Below are 25,986 nucleotides of genomic sequence, written 5' to 3' on the forward strand. Positions count from 1 at the left end.
TATCTCACTTGCATATGTCCCGGGATCAATATGCAGTGGGGAGAGAACTCCCCACTGCATGCAGACCCTGGCTGGAGGTTCAGGAGCTGTGCTCCTGTGAGCTCCTGCTGAATTCAAGCCTTGTGTATAACTTTCTCTTAAACCTAAAGATCCAAGATAAGAGTGTAAAAGACTGCATGGTTAAATGGGCTCAAAACTTGAGACATAATATAGACCTGGAAGCCTGGAAGAAAGTTTGGAAATGTAATATAAAAATGACTAGATCCATGGACTTAAAAGAGAATATTTATAAAATGTTTTAAAGATGTTACTTAACTCCAGATAAAGTAGCAAAAATTTATCAGAATATGTCAAATAGGTATTGGAAATGTAAGACTGCAACAGGACCTTTTTATCATATCTGGTGGTTGTGTGATAGAGCAAAATCTTACTGGAAGATGGTACACGATCTATCAAAAGATTTTGAAGATACAAATTAGATTCCAACTGGAGCTTTTCTTATTAAATATATTACCAGAGGATTACTCTAGACACATCAAAGTGTTTTTAATACAAGTGGTGACTGCAGCCAGAATAATCTTCACTAAATATTGGAAATCATATGAAATACTGACAAAAGATGAGCGGTTAGCTAAACTACTAGACCTTGAAGAAATACCCTATCAGCCAGGCTGAAAGACAGTTTGTGCAAAACAAAGAAAATATGGGCACCATTATATAGCTTGTTACAGTATACTATATGAATCCCCAGAATAAGATAAAAATGTAAATATTGCTATATAAAAATATATTCTTGTCTTAGTAGGAATTTTATGAGATGTTAATGATTAATGAACTGTAAGATGAAAATACAAAAAAATGTTATAAGATGACTGATGATGATTGTAGAGAGTATGAAATGAATTATCTATAATTAGGAACGCTATAATAATATTGAATCATTTTCCTTGCCCTTTTCCCTTTACCCTCAAACCTATTTTACCCGAAAACTAATAAAATTATTTAAAATCACTAAAGGAAGTTCTAAAGTACAACTTATTTCATTGTCAAGTCCCACTGATAATTCTGAAAGGGAAGTACACAAGAAAAAAAGTTAGTATTTTTCAGATCTGGATTTTAGGAAGGTTAAAATTATTTTTGTTCTGGGTTATTTGGTTCCCAGATTGGTATCCAAATTCATGGTTTGGGGAGATTTTGATATTATTCAGGTCCATTATTCTTGATGAGGAATCTTTTCTGGGGGCTGAGATAGGCAGGTTTTTTTACCAAATGACACCAAAATTGCAGTTGACTTAATACTACCCACCCATTGAAGAAGCTCTACATTTCAAGTGAATTGGACCAACCAATGGGTCTCTGAACAAGGTGCCCCAGCTATCCTTCATTGTTTAGTAAGGTGAAGGAATCCTATGCTTTCTTCAGGACTAAGAATAGCCAAAACACACAAAAGTGAGCAACTATTAGTCAAAAGGCTCCTTATGGAAACAGAACCAACAAGCCCCACAGTGCCAACATCAAACCAGAGAGTCCCAGCAGAATGAACAACAGACCAATGGGGCTAAGCACAACACATCCAATGTCAAAGCAGAGAATCCAAGCCAAATTAACTGAATAAGGGAAGGGAGTTCAGCCTAGCAGAACTAATGTCAAATCACAGAAGCCACACAGAGTCCATATGGCAACACAAGTGCAACAGAACCAATGTCAAGTTAAAGAAACCTGGCAAATCCCGCCCCCCCCATGTGAGATCCTATTTGCCTGCAGAGGTGCTTCCCTCCACCCTCCCTCCTGTTACCGGAGACACCTGCAAAAAGCCCTCCTCCCCAATTTGATGCTTTAAACACCAGCCTGCATATTCCTTGATAGTTTCAAATATTTCCACAAATTCCTGGGATAGCAAAGGAACCTACGGAGGTTAAAAAGGTCTACAGTTGTCAATTAACCCGATAACCAAGCACATTCTGCCACAGATTTCCCCTCTCATATTTTTGCTTTCAAATCGTAGCATGAAATAGATTTTCAAACCATAGTTTAGAGATTAGTGCTAGATATAGTTTGTCAGATAACCTGGTTACCAAAAACCAGAAAGGAAACAAGGGAACTTAAAAAAAGCTTAGACATAGATGAAGAAGCAAATGGAGTTCATAGAGGTGCTCTTATTCACCAAATTGTGGCTTGTATGTTTTACGATGACATTCTTCTGCAAAGTCAGAACCTATGATTCAAGGAAGAAAGATTTTGTCTGACTTTTTCTGATGGAGTAATGCTTCCTGTAATGGAGGAAAGTTTTTCTTGTTGAAGGAAGACTCGGTAGAAGGAAGTTATGGGATCCAACCATATGATCAGGTGTAATGCATGAATGGATCTCTATTACCCCAGTCAGCAAGTGCACACAGTTCCTGTTTCCTGTAAAGCTACTTTTAAAAAACCAAAACCAAAACCATACAGCTAAATTTAACTCACCAATAATGCCATTTCCACACTCACCTGGTTTCTGCTGAATGCTGTGAGAGAACAAAAATCCAGCAGGTTCAGTAGTAATAGTTTCTTCCCTGATGCTGTTAAGTTTTACATGAACTCTTGAACCACATTTTCTGTAGACATTTTTTTAGCTCTAAGGAGCTCAGAGTAGCAGTCAGCTCTCCCTGAACCATTTTGTTCTTACAGCAGCTGCAAGGGACAGACTGTGCTCAGTGTATTAGTGTTAGTCAAGTCATTTCTCTTAGAAGACCATTTCACACATTATGATGTTTTCATGTTCTTCACATGGCCACTCCAGATCCAGAACCTGTGGATCAGATGTACTCTGGAGCTTTTTAGAACTTAAATCCCCAGGCATGCAGGAGCCCACCTAGGCTCAGGACCACAGGATACAGGATGAGGAGGCTTAAGCCTTCCCACTTCACCATTTTCCTGACCTAGAATGGTCCTGGAGAGCTGTAATTTGTCTCATGGAGGGATGCATGTGTACTGATGTGTTATGTGTAAGTTTCTGCAATGGGGCAAATAGATTGCAGCTCCCCAAGGTTCTTTCAGGTCAGAAAAACAGTGTGCAGAGGAAAGATTTAGTCCCCTCTCCCACACTCTGTGGTCCTGATTTGGATTGGACCAACCTCCACTTGGGATTTAAGTTCTGAGCACAGAACTCCCAGAATATGTCTGATTGGGTCCAGGGTGCATACGTGGGAGACACAAGAATTTTGCAACATGGAAACTGGCCCAATGGGAATCGACATACTTTACACAGTAGCTGTGAGGCTGAAGTATTGTTACCTTACACACATCATAAACTGTGCATTTAAATAACTAACTCACATCTAATTAACTCAATAATCATTGATTAAAAATGGGTAAAAGCTAAGCTTATGCCTGTTGATGCTTATGATCAAATTTGTATGGGAAACATGTTTTATCAAGCTATTGTCCACACTTTATATTCTTTTTTATTTTGCTGCTTTGCAACACATAACATAGGCCAAGGGTTTGTACTGAAAATCCTTAGCCGGGTAACGATCGCTTGCTTATGTGAAACTAGCTTGATGTCCAAAATTGAAAAAGATGTCAAGAAGCATGGGGAAATGGAGCATGGCTTACTCTGCACACACACACCAGAACTTATTGGCAGTCAAGGGATCCTAGAAAATACTTACCAAGGGACTAGGGGTGTGCATTCAGTTCGGCCAAACCTAATAGACTACCCAATACCCCCTGATTTGGAAGTATATAGTGCCGTATACTTTGGAATCCAATTAGAAGACATTATACGGGAGCCGAATACGGCTCCTTGTATACTTCCGAATCAATATTCGGAAGTATACGGAACTCAATGTAAAAGACGGAAAAGGAGTTTCTGCATCCTAAGGAAAGCTGCTTGCCTCCTTTCCCGCTTCTCCCAAAGCCTCCCTGGGATCAGGGAGGGAGGGGGAGAGGAGCCCCAGCAGCCAATTCAAAGCATGCATTTGCAAAATGCATGCTTTGCAGGGCTGTTGTGTAGCTGATGGCTGGGCTAATCCCCCAGCCATCAGCAACATTGTTGTTCTTTTGTTTACTTGGGTATCCAAGTAAACACTGTTCTCTGGCCAATCACAGAGCAGTGGTATTTTTGAAACTGCTCTGTGTAGGGCCAGAGAACCTTTTTAATGAGTCTGCCTGACTGGACTCCATTCCATTGCTGCTGTGTTGGTGTGAGAGAGAGATTGTGCTGCACTGGCCCTTGGCCTCAGCTACTGCTGCTCTCTCTCAGCCTTGCCTGACCTGCCTGGAGAAGACATCTAAGGTAAGACAGTCTTGGGGTTCTTGTTTTTATTTTAGTTAGGATAAAAGTAAAAGGACTTTTTAAGACTCAGAGTCCCTTTACTTATCCAGATTTGGGTGGGTGGGTGGGTAGCTTATTTGGGGTTAGGGTTAGGGAGTTCTGCTAGGGTGCGGGCCTGGGGTGGGGGGTTGCCTTACTTTAGTGAGAGGACTTTTAAAAGTGCAGTGTCCTTTTACTTTTCTTAATTTGGGTGGCTTGGATTTCTTGGGGTTGGGTTAAGGTTTTTTGGGGGGGAGAGGTTGGTTAAGTTCCTGTATTGTTAAAAGTGAAGTTTTTTACTGTTTTAAAAGGATTCTGTGTTTGATTTGTTGCTGCTGTGTTGTGCTGCTGTTGTTCCTTTTCTCTTCTGGTTCTGGTTCTTGGGGGGGGGGGCGCTGTTTGGCCTAATTTTTATTGTTAAAAAGTTGAGTTTTTTAACAGTTGAGTTTGTTGGCCTTTTCTCAGTTGGATTTGTTTGGATCTGTTGCTGTTGGTTTTGCATCCTTTCCTGTTGTTCCTTTTCCTGGTTCTGGGGTTTTTTTGAGGGGGGGGGGGGTGGAGGTTAAAAGTTAAGTTTCTTTCTGTCACATTTTGGGTTTTTTTAATTACATCTGGTTGGTGTGAGGGGGTTGGTGTGTAGGCTGTGTGGGGTGGGTCACTTTCATGTTTTTATAGAGCTACTTTTGGAGTCTGAGGGTGCTTTAGGTTTGGCTAGGGCCACTAAATAGGCTGCCCCACTAGTAAGGGTGTTTTAGGGATTGTGTTTTTTGAAATTTTTAAAAAAATTAATCCAGTTTAGGGCTTTATCTTCTTTCAAAATTCAACTAGGCCAGATGGGGTGATTTAAAAAGATTTTAGGTTTCTCATAAAAGGCAGCGTGACTACTAGGCCACATCAGGCTCCCTTTTAAAGAGACTAGGGTTGCAGTGCATCTTGCTTTCAGCCACTGAAAGCTGGTACATCCTTAGATTTCCATAGGGTAAACCACAGCTTCTCTCTAGTTATAGGGGACACCTGATTTCTAGTTTGCAAGGAAATCCAGTTTGTCCCAGGATCTAGTTAGGAGAAATTTGACTAAGAGGATATAACAAAGATTGCCTTCATCTCAAGGTAGCCTTTTAAAAACTGTAGCCAGGTAGAGGCAGGATCACCTAGTCTCCTAAACTTTACCAGACTACTACTACCCCAACCCAAAGAAGGACAGGTTAGGGACCAAACAAACAAACAAGTTTTGGTGGGAGCGTTTTTAAAAAGAAGTCAGGGCACCTGTTGGTTCAGGGTACAGTGTAGTGAGCTAGGGTTGTAAAAAAAAACCCCACTCTCAGTTCAGGTTGTGTGAGACTGGACAAGGGTGACATGAGTGACAGGCAGCAGAAAAGGGGCCCTGGGGGCAAGGCCAAGGAGAAGACTAGAGGGGTGGAGGGGAGGAGGAGGGGGAGGACCCAGTTTTCCCTCTCATCGGTGCATAGGGCCACTCCACAGCCGCCTTCCAGCACTCCAACCTCTGGCCGGAGCATGATGAAGAAGGCCCACCTTGGACCCTTCATCGAGGCTGCTGCTGGGGCGCCCTCAGCAAAGGTGCCATTAGGTGCTGGCACTGAGCAGGGGTCTGCTGCTCGGGCAGTCTCTCCTCCAACGGATGTCGCTTGACCTCAGCAGCCGGAGGAGGGGCAGCAAGAGTAGCCCTCCTTGGAGATGAGCTTTGGGGACAGCTTTCTGTTCAAAACAATCACCCCAAGGAGGGTGCAGAGTGTCGTGCAGGAGCTGGAGGAGAAGCTGGTGGAGGAGGACCAGCCCCCCCTTCTTTGGTTCCTTTGAGCAACAGCAGACCTTCAGGGGATGGCCAGGAGGGGAGGCCGCATGGGGTGGAGGGGGAAGAAATGGAGACACACGAGGTGCCTCCATCTCCACCCACTTCCCCTCGATGGTCAGCCCCTCCTGCCACCCTGAGACACAATGTGTCTGCCCCGAGCACCTCACAGGAGGTGGCTCCGGACACCCAAGCTGCTGGTCAGCTTGGGCACCCGTACACCTCCGAAGTCTGGAAGCATTTCTGACTTATGGAGGATCCACGCTATGCGCAGTGCCACCTGTGCAGGGCCTGGATCAGTTGTGGGTGGGACCCTGCCCACCTGACTCCAGGGGGGATGCGGAACCACCTGCGGAAGCACCATCAGGCGGTGCTTCTTAAGGGGGAGAAGCAGCCTGGTGCTGGGGTGCCCAAGCGGCCAACACCACCCAGCCAGGAGGTCCATCCCACCGCAACTACCTCAAGAGCTCTCCAGGAGAGTTCCGCGACAGGGCAGGGACACCAGACATCTCTGCCTGAGATGTTTGGTGGGGGTGGCACCTGTGCACCAAGAGGGGGTATCAGGTATGGCAGGAAGGTGATCGCATGGAACTTTGCCAGGTCGGTTGCCCATGGGCTTCCAATTTCAGTGGTCGAGAATCCTGGGGTGCTAGGGTTGCTCGAGTACCTGGCGCCCTGGTACAAAGTTCCTGCTAGAACCACCATTAGCAGAACCATTGTGCCATCTGTTTTCAGGGCGACCAGATCTATGGTGAAGGAGCATTTGTCTCGTGTTGTCAGGGGGACTGTTCATTTCACCTCAGATATCTGGAGCTCCCAACATGAGTCCAAGGGGTATCTCTCGCTGACTGCACATTGGTGGCAACCCAGTGAGCTGCAGGGTGGGGGTGGCAGTAGCAGCAGGCAGGGTCAGGGTTGCCAGGCCGGCTATCGCTGGGCCTTGCTGCACACTGAAGCAGTCGATGCGCCGCACACGGCAGACACTCTCAGAGCCATCCTCTCACAGCAGAAGGCTGGGTAGGCAGGGACATCGCCATGGGCTTCATGGTGACTAATGGTGGCTCAAACATCAAGGTGGCTGTCCAGCGTCCGGGCCTAAAATGCCTTCCTTGTGTGGCCCACATTCTCCACCTCATGATTAAGGATGCACTGGGCCAGATGAAAAGTCAGGGTTATTGGTATCTAGCCGCAACCCATGAGTACTGACTTCTGCTCCAGAAGTGTCAGCACATCACGGGTCACTTCTCATGCAGCAGTACGGACTCATATCTGCTGCATGAGAAACAGACACTGACAGGCGTGCCAGGGCACCGCCTGATCGGTAACGTCAGCACACGCTGGACCTCCACCTGTGCCATGCTAAAGCGCATGGTGGAGCAGAGAGCAACCCTGGATGCCTTTGTCTCTGAGACGAGAGTCTTTCGGGATGAGAACCATCACACCCAAGAGGATTGGGTGGTCATTCCTCAGACTGTGGAGGTTCTTGGGCCCTTCAAGGCCCACATAGAAATGTTCTTGTCTGGTCATCCCCATGGGAAGAGTGAGTTCCTGCTGACATTTGTGCAAGCCCTTCAGGTACTTGAAGATGGTGATCATGTCACCTCTCAGCCACCTCCTCTCTAGTCCCCCTTCCCCCATTTTATTCTCACAACAACACTGTGAGTTCCCTTAGGCAAACACTGTCACAAGGTCATCCAGTCAGCTTCCATGGCAAGGAAGAAATTTAAACCTGGCTCTATCAGATCCTAGTCTGAAACCGCTTCTCCACACTGGAGTAATTCAATGTCACTGAATTTAAATTTGGGAAGCTTCTAGGATAGGAAGTCATCAGCAAAAAAACAACTCCAAAACTGCTTTGATGGTTAAAAAAGATATTACCTTGGGTTAGTCTGGAAATCTGTATTCTAATAGCACACTGAATATCAGGTTCGGCAAGTGCACCCATTTTATTCAGGATACAGAACATTGATTACAAAGCCCTGGTTTGACAAATATCAACTTTTTAAAAAAACCTGTCTTGCATAAGGGTGCTGTGCCCTGTAATATCAAAAGAGTCCTACCTCAAGAATGAATATGACTGCTCCTCTGGATATATTGGAAGTTCAGTCATGAGTGCATTGTGAAACACTTTTGATTATTATGAAACTTGCTGTAGTTTTGAATTACAGATCTTGGAGAGAGATTCCAAGCTGTCATTCAGTAAGCAGTTCTATGCACAGTCACACAAAATTTAAAATGGGATTTTTCATGAGATGTGAATGAGCCTTAAGCATAGCACAGCACTTATGCAAGTTCTTGCTACATTATCTGCCTCTGCTTGGCTTCAGAGCTGGCCACACATGATTGTACAATTTACAGTTCATTGAGAGTTCCTCCAAATCTTTTAATGCATGGCAGTCACAGGCTCCTTTCACATACAGCTGCTTCTCCAGGGTGTGACCCTTCCCATGTGGCTGCAAGTTTGGTGTGAATGATGCAACCATGTAGGCAGGACCAATTGCATGGGTCTTTCGTGGGCAACTGCTGCCCACCCTCCTACCCAGTTGGAAACACCCATGTGATCCAAACCACCCAGTTACCTCATTCACTTACATCTACTAAATACATGGGAAAGCACCACAGAGAAGCACCTGTCAGTGCCCCATCGATGCATTTGTCAGTAAAGGATTTTTCCCATCTGAGTCAACCTACAGTGACTTCCAGATGCAGCTACCAAACACTGAGGAAGCGGTGGCTAATGGCACCTGCCAAACTCCATGAACATTAACTAGTTTCCACATTGCTCTGACAGTACCTTTTCGAGTGCTCCTTAAGAGCTAATAAAGCATTGGAGCAGGCTGGAAATGGAAATGCATATACAGTATTGTTATTGATGATAAAATAAACCTGAGCAAAATGAATGAACAGATAGTTGGGGTGGGGGGAAAAGAAAGTTTTGTTGTTGTTGTTGCTTAGCATTTTGCAAGAAGGTAATCAGAATCAAAACAAAATGAGACCATTTAATTGGGGAAGGGGAAAGGTGCATCCTCCAAGTTTAGTTTTCTCCACCAATGATCCATTAAGATAAAGCCCTTGTCACTGCTTCCATGGAGGGAGGGGTTGGACCCTAGATAACCTCTTCCAATTCCATTCCCCACCCCACTCTTTCATCTGTGACATCTCCAGCAAGACTCAGCATGTCATCCAGCAAATATCCAGCCTTTTTGCACTGAAAATACTTAATTGTGTCCCTGTGGGGAGGAAAAGTGCTCACAACCATTGCAGGAGGAACAGCTACTGATCCCCTTCCTTTGCTTACTTCTGTAGAGTCCTTATATCCTTGGTGGGAAGAGTGGAGACTCTACTTTGGTGCTTGTGTCCAGGGGTGGTTTTAGCCAACAGGCAATAGGAGCAGCTGCTCTGGGCCCAATGCTGGGAGGGGCCCTGAGTGACCACCCACACAGCCCCAGTCCCAAAGGAAAGGGGAAAATAGGAAGAGCGAGTTCCTGCTGACATTTGTGCAAGCCAACTCTGGAGCTTGAATAGCACACCTCAAAGGCAGTGATGGCTCCCACATAGAGGGTGGCAGTGCTTGAAGGGTGACAATGATTCTGGGGCTTATCCTTAGGGCTGCCAGCTCTGGATTGCGAAACACCTGGAAATTTTGAGGGTAGAGTCTGGAGAGTGAAGGGACCTCAGCAGGATATAATGTCATAGACTCCATCCTGCAGAGCAGCCATTTTCTCCATATGACCTGATCTTGGTAATCTGGAGATCAACTGTAATAGATGGAGATCTCCAGGTGCCACCTGCAGGTTGGCAAACCTACTCTTCCTAGACTTTTGCCCAGGGCCCCAGAACCACTAAAATACCTCCTCCAGAACCTGTACGCATTCTGAGCAAAGCAGTATTACCAATTTACTGCAGTGGTGTTACCTGGCTCTCTGAGATGTTGAAAAGAAGCTGGAAAGAAAGGCCACCTGTTATGTCCTAGAAGGGATGTGATTTTTCAGTGGCCACCTGAGTTGCTGTCGCCATTTTGAGGGGTGTGTGCTTAGTCTGTCTCACTGTTCTGAGGCAGTGGCTCATCTGCAGACAAGCTCTTGACTGAAGTAGTCCCCGAATGTGCAGTCCCATCTACAAAGACAATTTTGGGCACCTGGGGAGTTTCAGCGTTGGGCTGGGTTTTTACACTATAATCTGTGAAAATCAGAAATAAGATTTTGATAGAAACATTGGGTGATATTCTGTTTAAAATGCAATAATTCAATTTTTCATCCAGATAAGTGGAGAATCCATAATTCCATGTCTGGTTGAAAGTGAATCCCATCAGGTGGTTCCTGTCAACTGTGAGGTTATGGATGTTGGCCATCATGGAGCCATCCTTGAAGAAGCCAAATGTGTTGAGATGAACTTTCTGCTGCATGTCATCCTTGAAGATGCAGGCCTATGCTGAACCACCCCAGAGAAGAACCGCCTAGAGGACCAGCACCCTGCAAGAGGGCAGGAAACAGGAACCACAGCCATTGCCTCCACATGCCGCCATCTTTAGCAATGCTGTTTCTTCTCCTCCTTGGTTATTTGTGTAAAGTACTTCTTTCCCTAAAATTCTCATCACTAAATAGCATTGTTAATCCCCAGTTGGAGGCAGGGGATCCCCTGGTTTGGAGGCCTTCCCCCATTTCAGGGTTATCAGAAAAGGCGGGTAGGGAATGTCTGCTGGGCACTCCATTATACTCTATGGAGATCAATTGCCATAGGATATAATGGAGAATTGATCCATGGGTATCTGGGGCTCGGGAGGGGGGGGAGGAGCTGTTGTTTGAGGTAGAAACACCACATTTTCAGCATAATATCTGGTGCCTCTCCTCAAAACACCCCCTGCCAAGTTTCAAAAAGATTGGACCGGGGGAGTCCAATTCCATGAGCCCCCAAAAACGTTGCCCCCATCTTCCAGTATTTCCAATGGGAAGGGAAGTCATTTAAAAGGCATGTGGTCCCTGTAATGTGATTGCCAGAACTTCCTTGGGAGTTCAATCCTGCTTGTCACACCCTTGCTCCTGGCTCCACCCCCAAAGTCTCCTGGCTTTATCCCCAAAGTCCCCAGATATTGCTTGAGTTGGACCTGGCAACCCTATCACTAAAGCTCCCATGAGACTGTTATGTTCTGTGTGTGCCATCATGACATCAAATAAATGTAGCCCCAAGCCATGCAACCTATCATCTGAACTATGGGTGTCTTGGATCACATTTACATACTGTTTAGGAGAGCAGCGAACAGCTACAGACTTAGTTGGTATTTTAAGCTGTGTTGTGACTGTGCAGGTGAGGCAGGAGACTGGTAGGGGGTTTAATTACAGTGAGAGTGTTTATACACATGCCAGCTTTTCCACATGGGTATATTGCACTGGTTGTTATTGGGGGCTGGATATGGGTTGAGAGACTTAGGATACCAACTAAGCCTCCCTTGATGCAGCCTCCTACATGTTATGTTGACATGCAGCTTAGCAGCTATCCTAGGTATTTTGCAGACTGGCCATAGGATTGTGCCTTCTTGTCTCCAGCCTTCTTCCTTCAGATTCTGTTTTTGTTTTTTCTCCCAGCAGAGCAATGGTGAAAAGCACACCTATTGCTGCATTTGCATACACTGAAGAAAGGAGCATGTAAGTATAGTTGCAGTGTTTTTAAAATGCAAATCACTGCAGGTAGATACAAGCTGTAATGCTTAGAAATGCCCTGGGTTCTTATGGAAAAATCCAGTTCAACAGCTTCCTTAGAAATAGCACAGAAAATTGCCCTCTCTCCATTTGCATTTGCCAAGGCGGGACCATGTTAATTTCAAAAGAGTTGGAACAGCGATACAGGGTTCATATACAAGAGTGTCTTTGCCTTATTTTCCCTAAATTAGGTCACATATAGCAATAATTGTTTGCTCATGATAAGATCATCCCTGTTTGCAGAAACTGTCCTCCACAGGGTTCTTTGAGGGTTTCTGGCTTGTTGTTGGGTGGTGTAGGTTAACTGACCTGAGAATCCACAGTTGGATGACAGTAACCTGCAATAGATATAAACAGCCATGTTTGGAACAGAGAAATAAACAAAATATGCACAATATACAATAAAGTGATTAAAACCAATGTGTCTATTTTCTTTTGAATATAATGGACGTAATACAACAAACGAGCCTATTTTCTTTTGTATGTAATGTAATACAATACAATGAACTTCAGTATATTAACCACTGTTAGGAAACAGTTCCAAAATACATATTTCTAAGTCTATAGGCATAGGAGTATAAATTCAATGGAACCTTGCATAGATCAAACCAGCAGTCCACAGGGCTTGTTACCAAAGATTCTAGCGTCTCGGGTTCATATTGAAACTGGTGCCTTGATAAACTTTGTTTGTAGACTGCATTAGAGAATATCACTCTGATGAAGAATTTAAAAATATCATTCTGATGATGATTTTGCATAAAACCACTGGCCAGATGTGGAAGAAGCATATTTGATTCATCTTCTTTTATTGAAACTCTAGACATTACAGCAAGAAGACATATTGGTTTCAATTTCTTTATTACACATCTTGCATATTTTGTTCATTCTCTGTGCCATTCATGGTTCTTTATAGCTACTGTGGGTGGTGTAGATTGGCATTAGCCTCCTGTAGTCCCTGAACCAAAGGAATAAACGAGAGCACAAAGCTCCGCCACTTCCTCCTCCTCATCAGAAGTTTCATTTCTTTGCTCCTGAAACATTACTGTCTGCTGAGCTGAATGACTCAATACTACTGCTTTCTACTGTTGGGCAGCTTTGGGCTCTTTCAGGGCTCTCTGCCTGAGAGGAGGCTCTAATTGACAGCCGCTGTGAGCCACGGGGTATCATCTGTCACTAAAGAAATATTTTGCTTAATAGATAAAGGTGGAAATAAACTGTTTTAGCTATGGAACTATCTGCATCCTCTTTTAAGCTCCCCCTCCTTATAACAAAGGGTGGAGTTTTTTTAGTTTAGGGGAAAAAAAACACTAGAAACATATAAACTTATGTGTGGGGTGGAGAAAATGAACAGAAGAAGACTTTTCTTCCATCATACTAGAACTCAGAGGCACATAATAAAGTTGATGGGGAACAGACACAGGACAGACAAAAGGAAATACCTTTTTTCAAAAAATAATTTAATTGTGGAATTTGCTGCCAGTGGATGTAGTGATGACCTTGCCCCCCAAGTTGGAATAAAGAGTCAAACACAAGGTATTGGGTATAACTAAGGGCCACTTTATTAAAGTATAAGTAACGAATGGCAAGGGCTAACCGAAACTGTGTCTTGGTCAGGGCCAGGGGTCTCAACAGACACCTCCCCTGCCATTCCACAGTCAAGGGACCCAGCCCCCAGCTGAAGCTGTATGCCACAGCTCCTGCCAGGTCAGCTCAGCAAGAAGGCAATCCCTAGAGGGTCCGTCCACTAGACGCACGTCTCAATGGAAGGCACTCTCCAGTACTAAAACTGTGGCCTGCCATTCAACGGGTGAGGGACCCGGCCCCCAGCCGGAGCTGTGTGGCACAGCTCCCGCCAGGCCAGCCCAGCAAGAAGGCAAGCCCCAGAGGGTCCAACCATCAGACACATGTCTCAATGGAAGGCTCCCTCTAGTCAAGCCTTAAAGGACGGTCTGCATTCTCCCACCCCGGGTCATCAAACCCCAAGGATGATCCTGCCAGACCCCTAACCCCCAAAGAGGGGATGCTTTCTGGTCTTCCCCTAGCCACACAGTACCATAAGCACAGTAAAACCTGCCACCACTAAGGCCAAGCCTCTGCTTAGGCCTTAGCACCCACCAGAAGGCCCAGTGCCACCCGCAGCCCTTGCTAAATGTCTCTCAAGAAAAGCATATTACCCTTTTCAGAGAGATGCCCCATCCCCTCTGTAGAGGTAAGGGAATTTAAGAGAAATATCCAGATGTGGCAGGTAGTGGCCCAACCCCCCCCCCCTCTTCTAAGGCTTTCCTAATCTCCTTGCTAGCCTTGTAATGGGCCCTCTCAATGCCTGCAGGGTCCCAACACTACGGCAAACAAGGCGGGGAATCATATCTGGACATATTATAATGGTCCCTGGCCATCTCATCTTAATGGCCCTAAAATCGTCCCTGGCCTGCAAGGCCAACACCTTGCCTTTTTACTAGCCCGAGATCATTCCCACATAGGCTTCCCAAATCCCCCGCCTGGGCGGGGGACCCCCTATTTGGAGCCTCCTCCTCCCCCCCGCTTGGCAAAAATCCAGAAAGTGGGAGGAATGACGGTCCTTCCCACGCAGCCTAGAACCCAGCAGCTTCCCCTTCCCACCGATCCCTGATGCTTCTCCTCCTCCCTTCCCTTCCCTTCTCACCTCCGATCGCAGCAGCTTCTCCTTGCCCCTCCCCTTCCCACCCAGCTCCATCGCAGCAGCCGGAGCTTTCCCAGGCTGCTTCCTGCCCCGCCCCAAAGGACCATGTGCCTTTGCACAGAGCTTTCCCAGGCTGCTTCCTGCCCCGCCCCAAAGGACCATGTGCCTTTGCACCTCCAAAGGTGGTGAAAGGCTTCAACTTTCTGTGTCTTTGTTGCTGTGAAGAAGCTGGCTGGTGAGTAGACAGCCAATCCCCTACATCAGATTTGCGAGAAGGGGTGTGTGTGGAGGAGAGGGAAACGTCGTCATTATTCCCTATGTGAAATATTTCTCATAGGGTATAATGGGGAATTGATCTGGAGGTTTCAGGGGCTCTGGGGGAGCTATTTTTTGAGGTAGAGGCACCAAATTTTCAGTATAGTATCTAGTGCCTCTCCCCAAAATACCCTCCAAGTTTCAAAACGATTGGACCAGGGGGTCCAGTTCTATGAGCCCCAAAAGAAGGTGCCCCTATCCTTCATTATTTCCTATGGAAGAAAGACATTTAAAAAGGTGTGCTGTCCCTTTAAATGTGATGACCAGAACTCCCTTGGAGTTCAATTATGCTTGTCACACCCTTGTTCCTGGCTCCACCCCCAATGTCTCCTGGCTCCACCCCCAAAGTCTCCTGGCTCCACCCCCAAAGTCCCCAGATATTTCTTGAATTGGACTTGGCAACCCTATTCCCACACAGGTGAATAACTAGGACTTGGGGAGGAGAGCCAGCATTCCCGTAGAATAACAACGGCAGCAGGCCAGGCCAATAAAGACCCTGGCACCCACACCATTCAATAGTGACCCATTGCCTGAGTCCCAGCTAAGAGCCGACCAAAGTTCTCCGAGCCTGATGTGCAACCCAAAGCACATAACCGTGTCCACAGATGAGAACTCGGCTCCTCTGGCCAGGAACAACAGCATCTAAAAAGAAAAAACAGTCAAACTAGAAACAATAACCATAAAATTCATGTTACAAACCACACAAAGTTAGGGATTAAGTTGGGGAGTTAAGGCAGTTTAGCTAAAGCCCGAGAAGTCACAACCCAAAACTGATGTTTTGTCAGCAGGCAGCACCTAAAATGGCCACCTGAATAATAAAGGCCACAAGAAACCTGATACAGGCTACAGCCAAAGTGGCCCCCGTTCTACAGTGCCTAAAATGGCTGTCCTCCTTCTCACAAAAAAAGTCACAAGGGGAGCAAATATGGCTGCCCCAGCCCAGCTTAGCCCACCAGTGACAAAGTATGACTCTCCAAAACAGAAACCTAAGATTCCTTAATATTAAGGGAAGGGATGTTAACCACCTAACTGCCCACCCTTTACAAACTGCAATGATAAAGCAAAAATTGGGGGGGGGGAGAGTGAGGAAAACTCCAGGCTATGAAACAGCCTAACAGACCCCCCCAAGTACCTCCTTAAACCATCCTAAGGTAGGTGATTCAACTTAAATTGGATGGGGGAGGAGGAGGGGAGAGTCACAACAGGCAGTGCAAAGGAGATTGTCTTCCTCCCTCTCTGATCATGCTGCGTTCAGCATGGCCCAAACGCCAGGCCTGATGTCCAGGCCTGTGCTGCCAGCACTGCCATGGCCAAAGCCAGCCAGGGACAGACCACCTAAAGAGCTCCAGGCCAGCCTTATCATGGCCCAGATCTCCCACAACTGACATGGCTGAGAAATGGTGAGGCAAGCTGCTTTCGCTGGTCTTATCAGGGCCCCGATCAAAAATCCTGGCCCAAAACTGACACGCTTGGCTGCAAATAACATGGCAGCGAAGAAGGCGCTCCCTCCTAGTCTTATCAGGGCCCGCTCGAAACTCCCAGCTGAAACTGACACGATCAGCAAGGAGCAACCCGAAAATGCTCCTGCTCTGCCAATCATCTGTCAAAGATTGAGGTAGGGGGCGGATGGTGCTGTTGTTACAGCAGCAAGCTCCACCCCCTCAGAATTGCACCCAAACGGGCAGCGGAAGCCCTCCCTTTTCTTCCAGGGAGGCAAAGACATCCCTGCAGCCAAGCAGCGATGCTGCTAGCTGCTAGAGATGAAATGTGTCAGGGTTGTTAACCTCCCGATGGGTCCTGGAGATCTGCCAAAATTACAAGTGATCTCTAGTTCCCCTGAAGAAAAGGGCTGTTTTGAAGGGTGGATTCTATAGCATTATACTCTGCTGAGGTCCCTCCACTCCCTAAAGACCACCCTCCCCAGGTTTCACCTTCAGTCTCCAGGAATTTTCTCAACCTGCCATTAGCAACCATACCATGGGCACAGAAGGCTTTGAAAGGTTGTTAGATGGATTCATGGAGGATAGAGGATAGATCCATCAATGCTACTGGCCATGGTAAGTAAAGGGAATCTCAATATATAGAGGCAGCAGGACCAGATCTACATGGGGTTTTTTTGGGGGGGGAGGCAAAATTAAAAAATGATGCCCCCTTATAGGCCATTCTATCTTATGGTCCCATAGAATACAATGGACTCCCTACCCAATTTGGTGCCCCCCCTCTGTTGGCACCCGGGGCAAGCACCCCCCTCTGCCCCACCCCCCGAGAGGCAGGAAACCTTTGAAACTGTGCTAGGAGGCAACATCAGGGGAGGGCCAAGACTCTATGCCTGGTTGTTGGCCCTCCAGTGCAACTGGTTGGATACTGTGTGAAATGTGATGTTGGACTGTTCTGATCCAGCAGGGCTCTTCTTATGTTGATGTTTGCTGCCCCAACCTGAAGTATTTTTTGTTGTATGAAGTACAGTGGAAGCTTTTCCCATATATTTTGAGCATTTGGTTTATAAAAGGGAGGAATTAACCTCCTTTTTAAAAAAAGAACATTAATAATTTAAATCCATGGAGATAAAATGGGATATAAATATTTTAAATAAATAATTAGATAAATGAACATTTTTATAATGAAGTTTTTAACCACTAAAAACTAGAACGCTTGCGTGCAGATGCTTCTATTAACATAAACAGCGACTATAAATCCAGGAAAGGATGTGTTTGCAAAATGTGTTTCTTTACAGTTGCTAACTGCTGGTTAGTTCCCTAATCTGCAACTCAGAGCCACACCAAATGCGCACATCCCTATCTATGTGCTTGGGATCACAATCAACCAACAATTAAGGAACTGTTATAAAACAGCATGGTATTCCACCCACATGCTCCCTGATAACTACACACCTGTGTATGTGAATGACATGTGCACACATCTTAGGGACACTTGCTTTTAAGTCTCAAACAAGAAGTGATGAAACAATAATTTTGCATAGTGCTTCCTGAATCAGACCATGAAGATAAGTTCAGAGTGATAATACTACAGAATTGTAAGTATACAGCCTTTTGCTCCATACTTTACACACATACATTTGCTACCCTTATACAAACACATGATGCAAGCAGGAGACCTGCAAGAATTTGTGGGGAGCACCTAATTTTTCCCTTCCCCACTATTTCTTCTTTCTGTAACCTATAAGTGTCAAGGGTCTGCCAGTTCAATTCAGTCTGGCAAGACCTGATATGTCATTAGTGTGTGCTTCAAGCCTCATCATTAAATGCTTTTTTTGAACTAACCTAAGAAGCCTCATGATTGAACCTGGACAAACCTTACAGATATCTTTTCTTTTCCAGTAAGTCAAGTGGCATCCACCAATCCACAAACTGTGGTGTACCCAGTTATTCTGATTATGAGGCTGCTAGCTTCACTAAGCCGTTTCACATATCCATTTCATCAGACACTGGAACAAGGAAGAAAACTTAAATATATCATCACCATCCATTCAAATCTTCAGATATGCTTACACTGAGTCAAAAGATAAACTGGCTTCTCCAGCTCAGTTCTGTAATGCCAGCCACTAGGCCTAGGCCCAGGTAAACTAGGGGGTACTAACAAGGACTTTTGATGAGGCCTCACTTTCCTGTTTCTACTTCCCCATACTATTTCCTCTTTCTTTCCCCATGGCAGCCACAATATTCTGCTTGCTTTCCTTGCTTCCTTCTTTTCTTCCTCCCCACAAACCTGCCTACCTTTTATCTGCCCTATTCTTCAGAGAGCCAGTTTGGTGTAGTCCCCTGGAGACCTGGGCAGCCTCAGCTGCCTGCATCAAAAGAGACCCAAAGGGAGAACTGCCGCTAGAAAGGACGAATAGAGAGCTTATTTTGTTTTCAACCTCTGCACTTAGCACTTTGTTTTCATCTTGGCAAAGTCCATTATCCTATTCTGCTCATATGCTGCTACTGACATCACTTATTTACTTATATCATCTAATTTAATTGGTAAAGTTGCTTGTATTTAGGAGATTGAAGAGGGATTTAATTAACCGATTATAAATTGAGGAGAGATTTGATTAATTATCAATTGGACTGAGTTAATCTTACAGATTAAAAGGAGGGGTTTAATTACCTAGGGAAACTGAATTAATTATTAAATTGATGCCACTTAATTGCTACTTAATAGACTGGTTTTAGTTAGCAGATTAATTGAGTTAATTGGGTTAAATTAAGTTGGGAGGGTGTCTTATATTAATTAGCTAATAAAGGTTTAAATTAGTAGTTGGGGTCAATTTATTTGCAAAATTTAGATGATGTGATTAGTGGGCCTGAAGTAGTTGTAGGAAAGTATAATAGATTAAGGAACTGTAAAATGACATTGTGGTGGACACAGTCTAGGTGGACCAACTCGGCTCAATAGCACTGTGCGGGGGGGGGGCATGACTGGGTCAGGGATCTCGGTCATTTGGGGGCAGGGGAGATACAGTGGTGGGACTAGGTTTCATAGATCAGGAAGAGGTCAGAGATATGGGAAAGCTCGGACTTCTTACCTCCTATGTCCCATCCCAAGGTATGTAGGTTGTGGGGCTAGGAAGATTCAACTGGCTCCGACATTGGTGCTGATTAATGCCAGGTCTATCAATAATAAGTCCTATACCCTACATGATTACTTAATGGAACAACAGATAGCCCTGGCATGTGTGACAGAGACCTGGGTACGGGAGGGCAAGTCAGTCACCCTGAATCAGCTTACCCCACCCAGGTTCTCAGTCCTCCACCAATCATGGACTACTGGCCGGGGGAGAGGGGTTGTGGTGCTCATTCGTGAGTCTTTTTCTTTCAGGGCACTTCCTGCCCCAAACATCATGGGCATCGAATGTGTCAGTCTGGTATGGGAAGCCAAGGAGAGTTTGGCTATCTGGGTTGTGTACCGGGTGCCCAACGCACCCCTAGAGAGCCTGTCTGCCCTGCTGGAGGCTGTATTGACTTGGGCACTGGACTTCCCCAGACTACTAGTCCTGGGGAATTTCAATGTCCGTGTTGATGATGCAGCTTCCATGCAGGCTCAGGACCTGGTGTCATCCATGGAGACACTGGGACTCGGCCAGATTGTTTCAGCTCCCACTCACCAGGTCAGCCATACACTTGATTTAGTCTTTGGGGCTGGGATAACACCAGATCTGATAGCTGTTGACACAGTTCCATGGTCAGATCATTCTGCCCTGAAAGTCCGACTGGACCTGCAGCCCACCTTCTATTTGGGTGGCAAGCAGATTTATGCTCGCCTGCAGAGTCAACTGGACCCAGAGCGGCTTCAAGAGGCTCTGTGGGATCCGATGCCCCTGGGCGGATCGCTATATGAGTTAGTGGAGGACTGGTATTTCCAGCTCTCCACGGCCATCGACAATATTGTGCCCCGGCGCCCTTTTCGCCACCGCACCAAAGCAGCTCCTTGGTATACCTTGGAACTGCAGAGCATGAAGCGGCAGCTTAGACAGCTAGAGCAAGTGTGGTGGAGATCTTATGACAAGGAGTCTAGAACTTCTTATAGAATGTTTATGAAGGTCTGTGAGAAGGCAATGAAGTCCGCTAAGAGAGACTTCTATGCAGCCTCCATTGCATCTGTGAAATCGCACCCAGCCCAATTGTTTAGAATGATTCGATCACTGACTACGGTGCTGGTAGGCAATCAAAAGTTTAAGGAATTGGATATCAGCTGTGAGGCCTTTGTGACTTATTTCGCAGATAAAGTCTCAACTCTCCGCCATAATCTCCCAGCAACAACTGACACGGTACGGGAACTGGAAGCCTGTTGTCCGTCTTCAGGCCCCATATTGGACCACTTCAGCTGTCTCTCTCAGGAGGATATGGACAGGATCATGGCTGTAGTAAAGCCCACCACGGGTCCAGAGGACACCAAGTCCATCCTGGCTTGTTAAAGCAGGTGGGAATGACATTCAGGGGCCTTTAGCTGCGATTGTTAACCTATCCCTGTCATCAGGGGTATTTCCGGCTAACCAGGGCACTGGAAACAGTTGCGGGTTGGCTGCAACTGAGCTGGCTGAAGCTTAATCCAACTAAGACGGAGGTCCTGTACATGGGTCGTTGGGGGCTAAGATCGGGCATCCAGCCCCCCACTCTGGATGGCACATCTTTTGTGCCAACTCAGAAGGTGAGGAGCTTGAGTGTGATACTGGATGCCACCCTTTCTATGGAGGCCCAGGTCACAGCTGTTGCACGATCTGCCTTTTACCATCTTCAGCAGGCCAAACAACTAGTTCCCTATCTGGTCCCTCGGGACTTAGCTACAGTGATCCATGCAACAGTCACTTCCAGGTTGGACTACTGTAACTTGCTCTATGCAGGCTTGCCCTTGAGGCTGATCCGGAAGCTCTGTCCTCACCATCCATGCCACCTTAATGTGAGCGGTGGCTTAATCGCTTTAATTTTAAATTTTAACTGTTTAAACTGTTTTGATTGTTTTACTATGTTGGAAGCCACCCTCAGCCCATGATGGGAAAGGGCGGCCTATAAATCTGCAAAATAAAATAATAGTGGTTAAGTGTGCGGACTCTTATCTGGGAGAACCAGATTTGATTCCCCACTCCTCCACTTGCACCTGCTGGAATGGCCTTGGGTTAGCCATAGCTATCGCAGGACTCGTCCTTCAAAGGGCAGCTGCTGTGAGAGCCCTCTCAGCCCCACCCACCTCACAGGGTGTCTGTTGTGGGGGGAGAAGATATAGGGGATTGTAAGCCGCTCTGAGTCTCTGATTCAGGGAGAAGGGCAGGGTAAAAATCTGCAATTCTTCTTCTTCTTCTATATTTATTTACTTCACTTATAACCCAGTTTTCTCTGCAATGGGGACATAAAGCAGTTTACATCATTCTTCTCTCCTCTATTTTTTCTCTCTTATCCTGTAAGTTAGGCTGAGGGTGTGTGTGACTGGCTCAAGGTCACTCACTGCACTTCTGTGGCAAAGTGTGGATATAAACCTTGGCCTCTCACATCCTAGTCTGATACTCTAACCACTAAACCATGCTTACTATAATATAGTACATAACATCGACATTCATGTTGTTACTGCTGTTGAACAGTAGTCATCAGCTGGGTTTGGATAAGTCATGAAAGTTGCGTGGTAGCAAGTCCTGTTGCTGCTGCTGGGCTGGCCCCAGTGAGTCCTTCCTCAAAGGTCAGAACAGCCCTGGAAAGGGCCTTTCCTACATTGCTGGTGGAATTGTTACTATATCTCTCATTTTGGCTGTGAATTGCTTATCAAATTCAACAAATAATAGGTTATTCAATCTCTATGTTACGAGGGAAAAAATTATTAGATAAATGGATAGATTATATATTTAAACAAAAGAACGAGTATCTATTTTAGTATCTACTGCTAGGTTAACCAAATGGATAAATAAATCACCTCCCACAATAGCTCTCTGGCAAACAAAATTATGGGACCATTTATAATGAGTAAACTTTCATATCAAAAGTCAGGTGCTCCACTTGATCAATATGAATCTAAGTTTGTTACAACTTGGTTCCCTGTGTTAAGTTATATGGCTGAACATGACATCATACCCAGGCCTTGAATTCAGCAGTTCACAGGAGCACAGCTCCTGAACCTTTCTGAGGGTTCCCCCTTCTCCTCCCCACCTACCTACCTTGCCAACTGAATAGTAGGTGCAGCTGCATAACAATCCCTGGATGAGCTCCACCACCTATTTTTCTACAAAACCACCCTTGATCATACCAGAGAATCCTCTTTATAGATCTATTATTTATTTTTAATAACTGTCTGTAACTCCTGTGATTTATAAGTGAATAGGCACGATACTGTAATATTATTGAATTGCCACTTGTGTTGAAGTTAATGATATTGTATTGTATTGTTTGTTATCTGTATCTGAGTTCTAAAAATATAATAAAATGTTAGTATAAAACAAAAAAGAAAAAAAAGGGGCCTTCTCCCTCTCCACTTTTATTTTACTAACAGAAACCAACACTTGACTGCAGGCAATACTGTTGTGGTCACCTAGCAATAGCCACCAAGGCTACAGACAGTGGTTCTATTACTTGGGAGTGTTTTTTGTTTTGACTTCAGATTTTTCTGCAAACCTACGACTTTTCTCAGACCTGTAGAAAGATCTTTCTTGTCTGTCTGTGGCACCAGTCTCTGGATTTATCTACAAATGAAGCCGCATTGAGAATGGGATTGACAAGCAGTAGTCCCACAAGGACTTGTGATGGGTACCTCATTTTCCTCTTCCCCATTATTTCATCTTTCCCTTCTTTGAAAGCCCCCATAGCCTCTCTCATCTTCCTGCTTCCTTCTCACCCACAAGCTTATTTTCCTTTATCTGCCCCCTCCCTTCATCTATCTTTAGAATGCCCTCGTTTCCCACTGGCAGCCTTTAGCTAGGAGAGAATTATGACTGAGCTATACACTGTCCCCTGCAGGACCCAGGTGGTACATGGCGGGAAACCTGCAAGGATTTGTGGGAGTCACCTCACTTTCTCTTACATCCCCTCCCATACTATTTCCTCTTTCCCTCCTCCTGGCAACCTCCATATCCTCATCTTTCCTTGCTTCTTCCTCTCCTTCTTACCCGCCAACTGACCTAACTTTTATCTGTTCCCCCATCTTCATTTATACCTCACCTTTCTCCACAATGGGGGCCCAGCAGTTTACAACATTCTCTCCTCCATTCTATCCTCACAACAACCCAGTAAGGTTAGGCTGAGAATGAGTAACTGGCTGAAGGTCACCTATTGAGTTTCTACAGCAGAGCTGGGATTCAGATCCTGGTCTGAAACTCTAACCACTACAACACACTAGTTTTCATGAGGTGGCTACTGTTGAACAGTGGCAAGCAGCTGGGTTTGGTAAGTCATGCCATTTGCATGATAGCAAGTTGCCACTGGTTGCTGGCCCCAATAAGTGTCCTCCCTCAGAAGCCATTACAGGCTTGCACAAGGCTCTGCCCCCTCTCCCTGCTTTTTACCATCAGAAAACAAGCCTTGAAATCTAAAAATACTGTTTCAGTTGCCTAGCAATGGACTGAGGACTACAGGCATTGCTTTTGACATTTTGGAGGGTTTTAATTGTCCAGTGTTTTGCTGTGGTTTTTTAATGTCAGGTTGTCAGGATACTTGAGGCTTTTTCAGGTTTGTAGTAACATCTGTATTGTCTGGTCATGGCTCCAGTCTCTTCAATATTCATAAACTGTGCTGTTGAGAATTAAATAGATTTGCAAGATATTTGATTTGTGTAAGATTCCAACTGCACAAGTGAAGCTTGATTCAGAAAGTCATCTGGAAAAGTTCAATTCCAGGCCATCATTGTGGGTGTTCTGCTCTTTAAGCAGAATTTCTTCTAGATTCTTCTGTCTTTTTAATGAAATCTGGTGATATTTCTATTTCTGCTAGTTTGGATTGGCATATAAGCAAAAATCAAACTCTGCCACTGAGGTCAGCATTCAGATTATTGTGCATTTCTTACTCTTGCCCTCCTGTTTTTGTCTGTGTTCATCCTCTCCCACCCTCTTGAGTGACACTCCTTCTAAGAAGCTGCATTATCTGCTTAACAGTGTAGTCTGTGATGGAACAGGTCTACTTTGACTGTTGCCAACTCCTTGAAGGCTTTACCACTTCCTTCCACTAGGAAACTCACTGCCATCACCTGTTCATTTTAGGGGTTTCCAGGACTTCCGGTTTCGGCAACACGCTGTTAGGAGCAGCTCAGAGCGGCACGTCCAGAGCCGCTTCTAAACAGGACTGCGGAGAGGTTCCCCCCGAGGGGCGACTCAACTATGGGACCCAGGAAGGGTCCTGGAAGGCAGGCAGCTCGAGCAGTTGAATGGCTGCCCCCCGATCCCAGCTCGCTTCAAGCCTCGCTGTCTCGATCGCCATTTTTAAATGGCTCGAGGGTCGACTGCCAGACTTTTCCTTTTCTTCTTCTGATTTAAGTGACTCTGCACTAGCGGGACAAGCTGCATCTCAACTATTAAGACTGTAAGTTTTATTTCTTCTTACTACTGATTTCTGAGGCATTGTCTTTGACAAGCAGGAAAAACAGAGAACTGGGGCTGAAGCAGAATTCAGACAGAAGCAAAGGTAAAGAAGGTGGGGGGGGGACTCTCTCTCTTCTTTCAAAGCTTCTAAAAGTTTCTGCCTAACCTGGTGATGCTTATAATCCCTGCATGAAAAGAATCACACTAATTTCTATACATAGAAGAGACTTGATGGCTGAATTTAACTGATTTGTTGTAAACTTTCTGGAGAAAGATTTGACTTTGGGAAAGTTGTTTACAAGCATATATGGATGAGAAGGACAGCTGGCTTAAGAAGCAATTTGAAGTTTAGGCTGAAGTGCTCTGAACAAATTTATGTGAGCTCCAACTAGACTCTTAAATCCTGGTGGGCATTGTATACTGGATTATAAAACATATTGTATACTGGATTATAAAACATAACCTGATTGTTGGTTGAAGGAAGAATGCCTGTGCCAATTTTTAAAGTGGATTATAATTCTCTGATGGTGGATGTTATGGATATAACCCTTTAATTTTGTTTTTATTTTTATATGGTTTGAATATTTTTGGCTTTTGATTAATTTTCCCACTTTTCCTCTTTTTCATTTACCATATTTGGAGTCTTTCTTATTTTTGCTACTATTTTTTGGGGGGGGTGTCTGGTCCAATTTGTGTTTTTATTTTTCTCTTGGGTTGTTTGTTTAATTTTTAATTTTTGATCTCACTTGTGGATTACAAATAGGGCATTCAGCCCTGGATTACAAATTTATACCTTGAAACAGTCAGATGTTCCTGTTGTGACTTGGATTTTAATTGAACTATCATTGGCAGAAGACCAGTTATAGTGAATTGTTTCTGCTTTAGTGAGTTGAACTGTTTTGGCTAAGTGGTACTAAGGGTGTTGTACTAAAAAGACTCTGTTTATTACTAGTCTTATCATTATTTTGGGTATGGCAAATTGTTGACAGAAGCTAGAACTGCCAACAAGCAGAAGTCTTCAACTGCCAACAAGCTTTTGGAAGCTAGCAGAGGAACTGGATTTTGTTGATGCATGGAGAACAAGATACCCAAATTCAAAAGGCTTTATCTATTATTCTCCTAGTCATCAAACGTGGTCAAGAATTGATATGTATTGGCTCTCTACAAATTTGGTCAAAGATTTAGTTGAGACAGAAATTCAAACAAGAGTCATATCAGATC

At 45.1% G+C, this 25,986-nt stretch overlaps 1 protein-coding gene across 1 annotated transcript in view; it reads left to right on the forward strand.

Annotated features, from left to right (window-relative positions):
* Positions 1 to 20,849: 20,849 nt before the first annotated feature.
* SHOC1 (shortage in chiasmata 1) overlaps positions 20,850 to 25,986 on the forward strand; it is a 106,957-nt gene continuing 101,820 nt past the window's right edge. The window contains exon 1 of the mRNA XM_060236532.1: positions 20,850 to 20,924. Within this exon, the coding sequence (XP_060092515.1) occupies positions 20,850 to 20,924 (75 nt within the window). The remainder of the gene's footprint in view (positions 20,925 to 25,986) is intronic.

This window comes from Heteronotia binoei, chromosome 4 (genome assembly GCF_032191835.1).
Source record: "Heteronotia binoei isolate CCM8104 ecotype False Entrance Well chromosome 4, APGP_CSIRO_Hbin_v1, whole genome shotgun sequence".
In the NCBI taxonomy this organism is placed as follows: domain Eukaryota; kingdom Metazoa; phylum Chordata; class Lepidosauria; order Squamata; family Gekkonidae; genus Heteronotia; species Heteronotia binoei.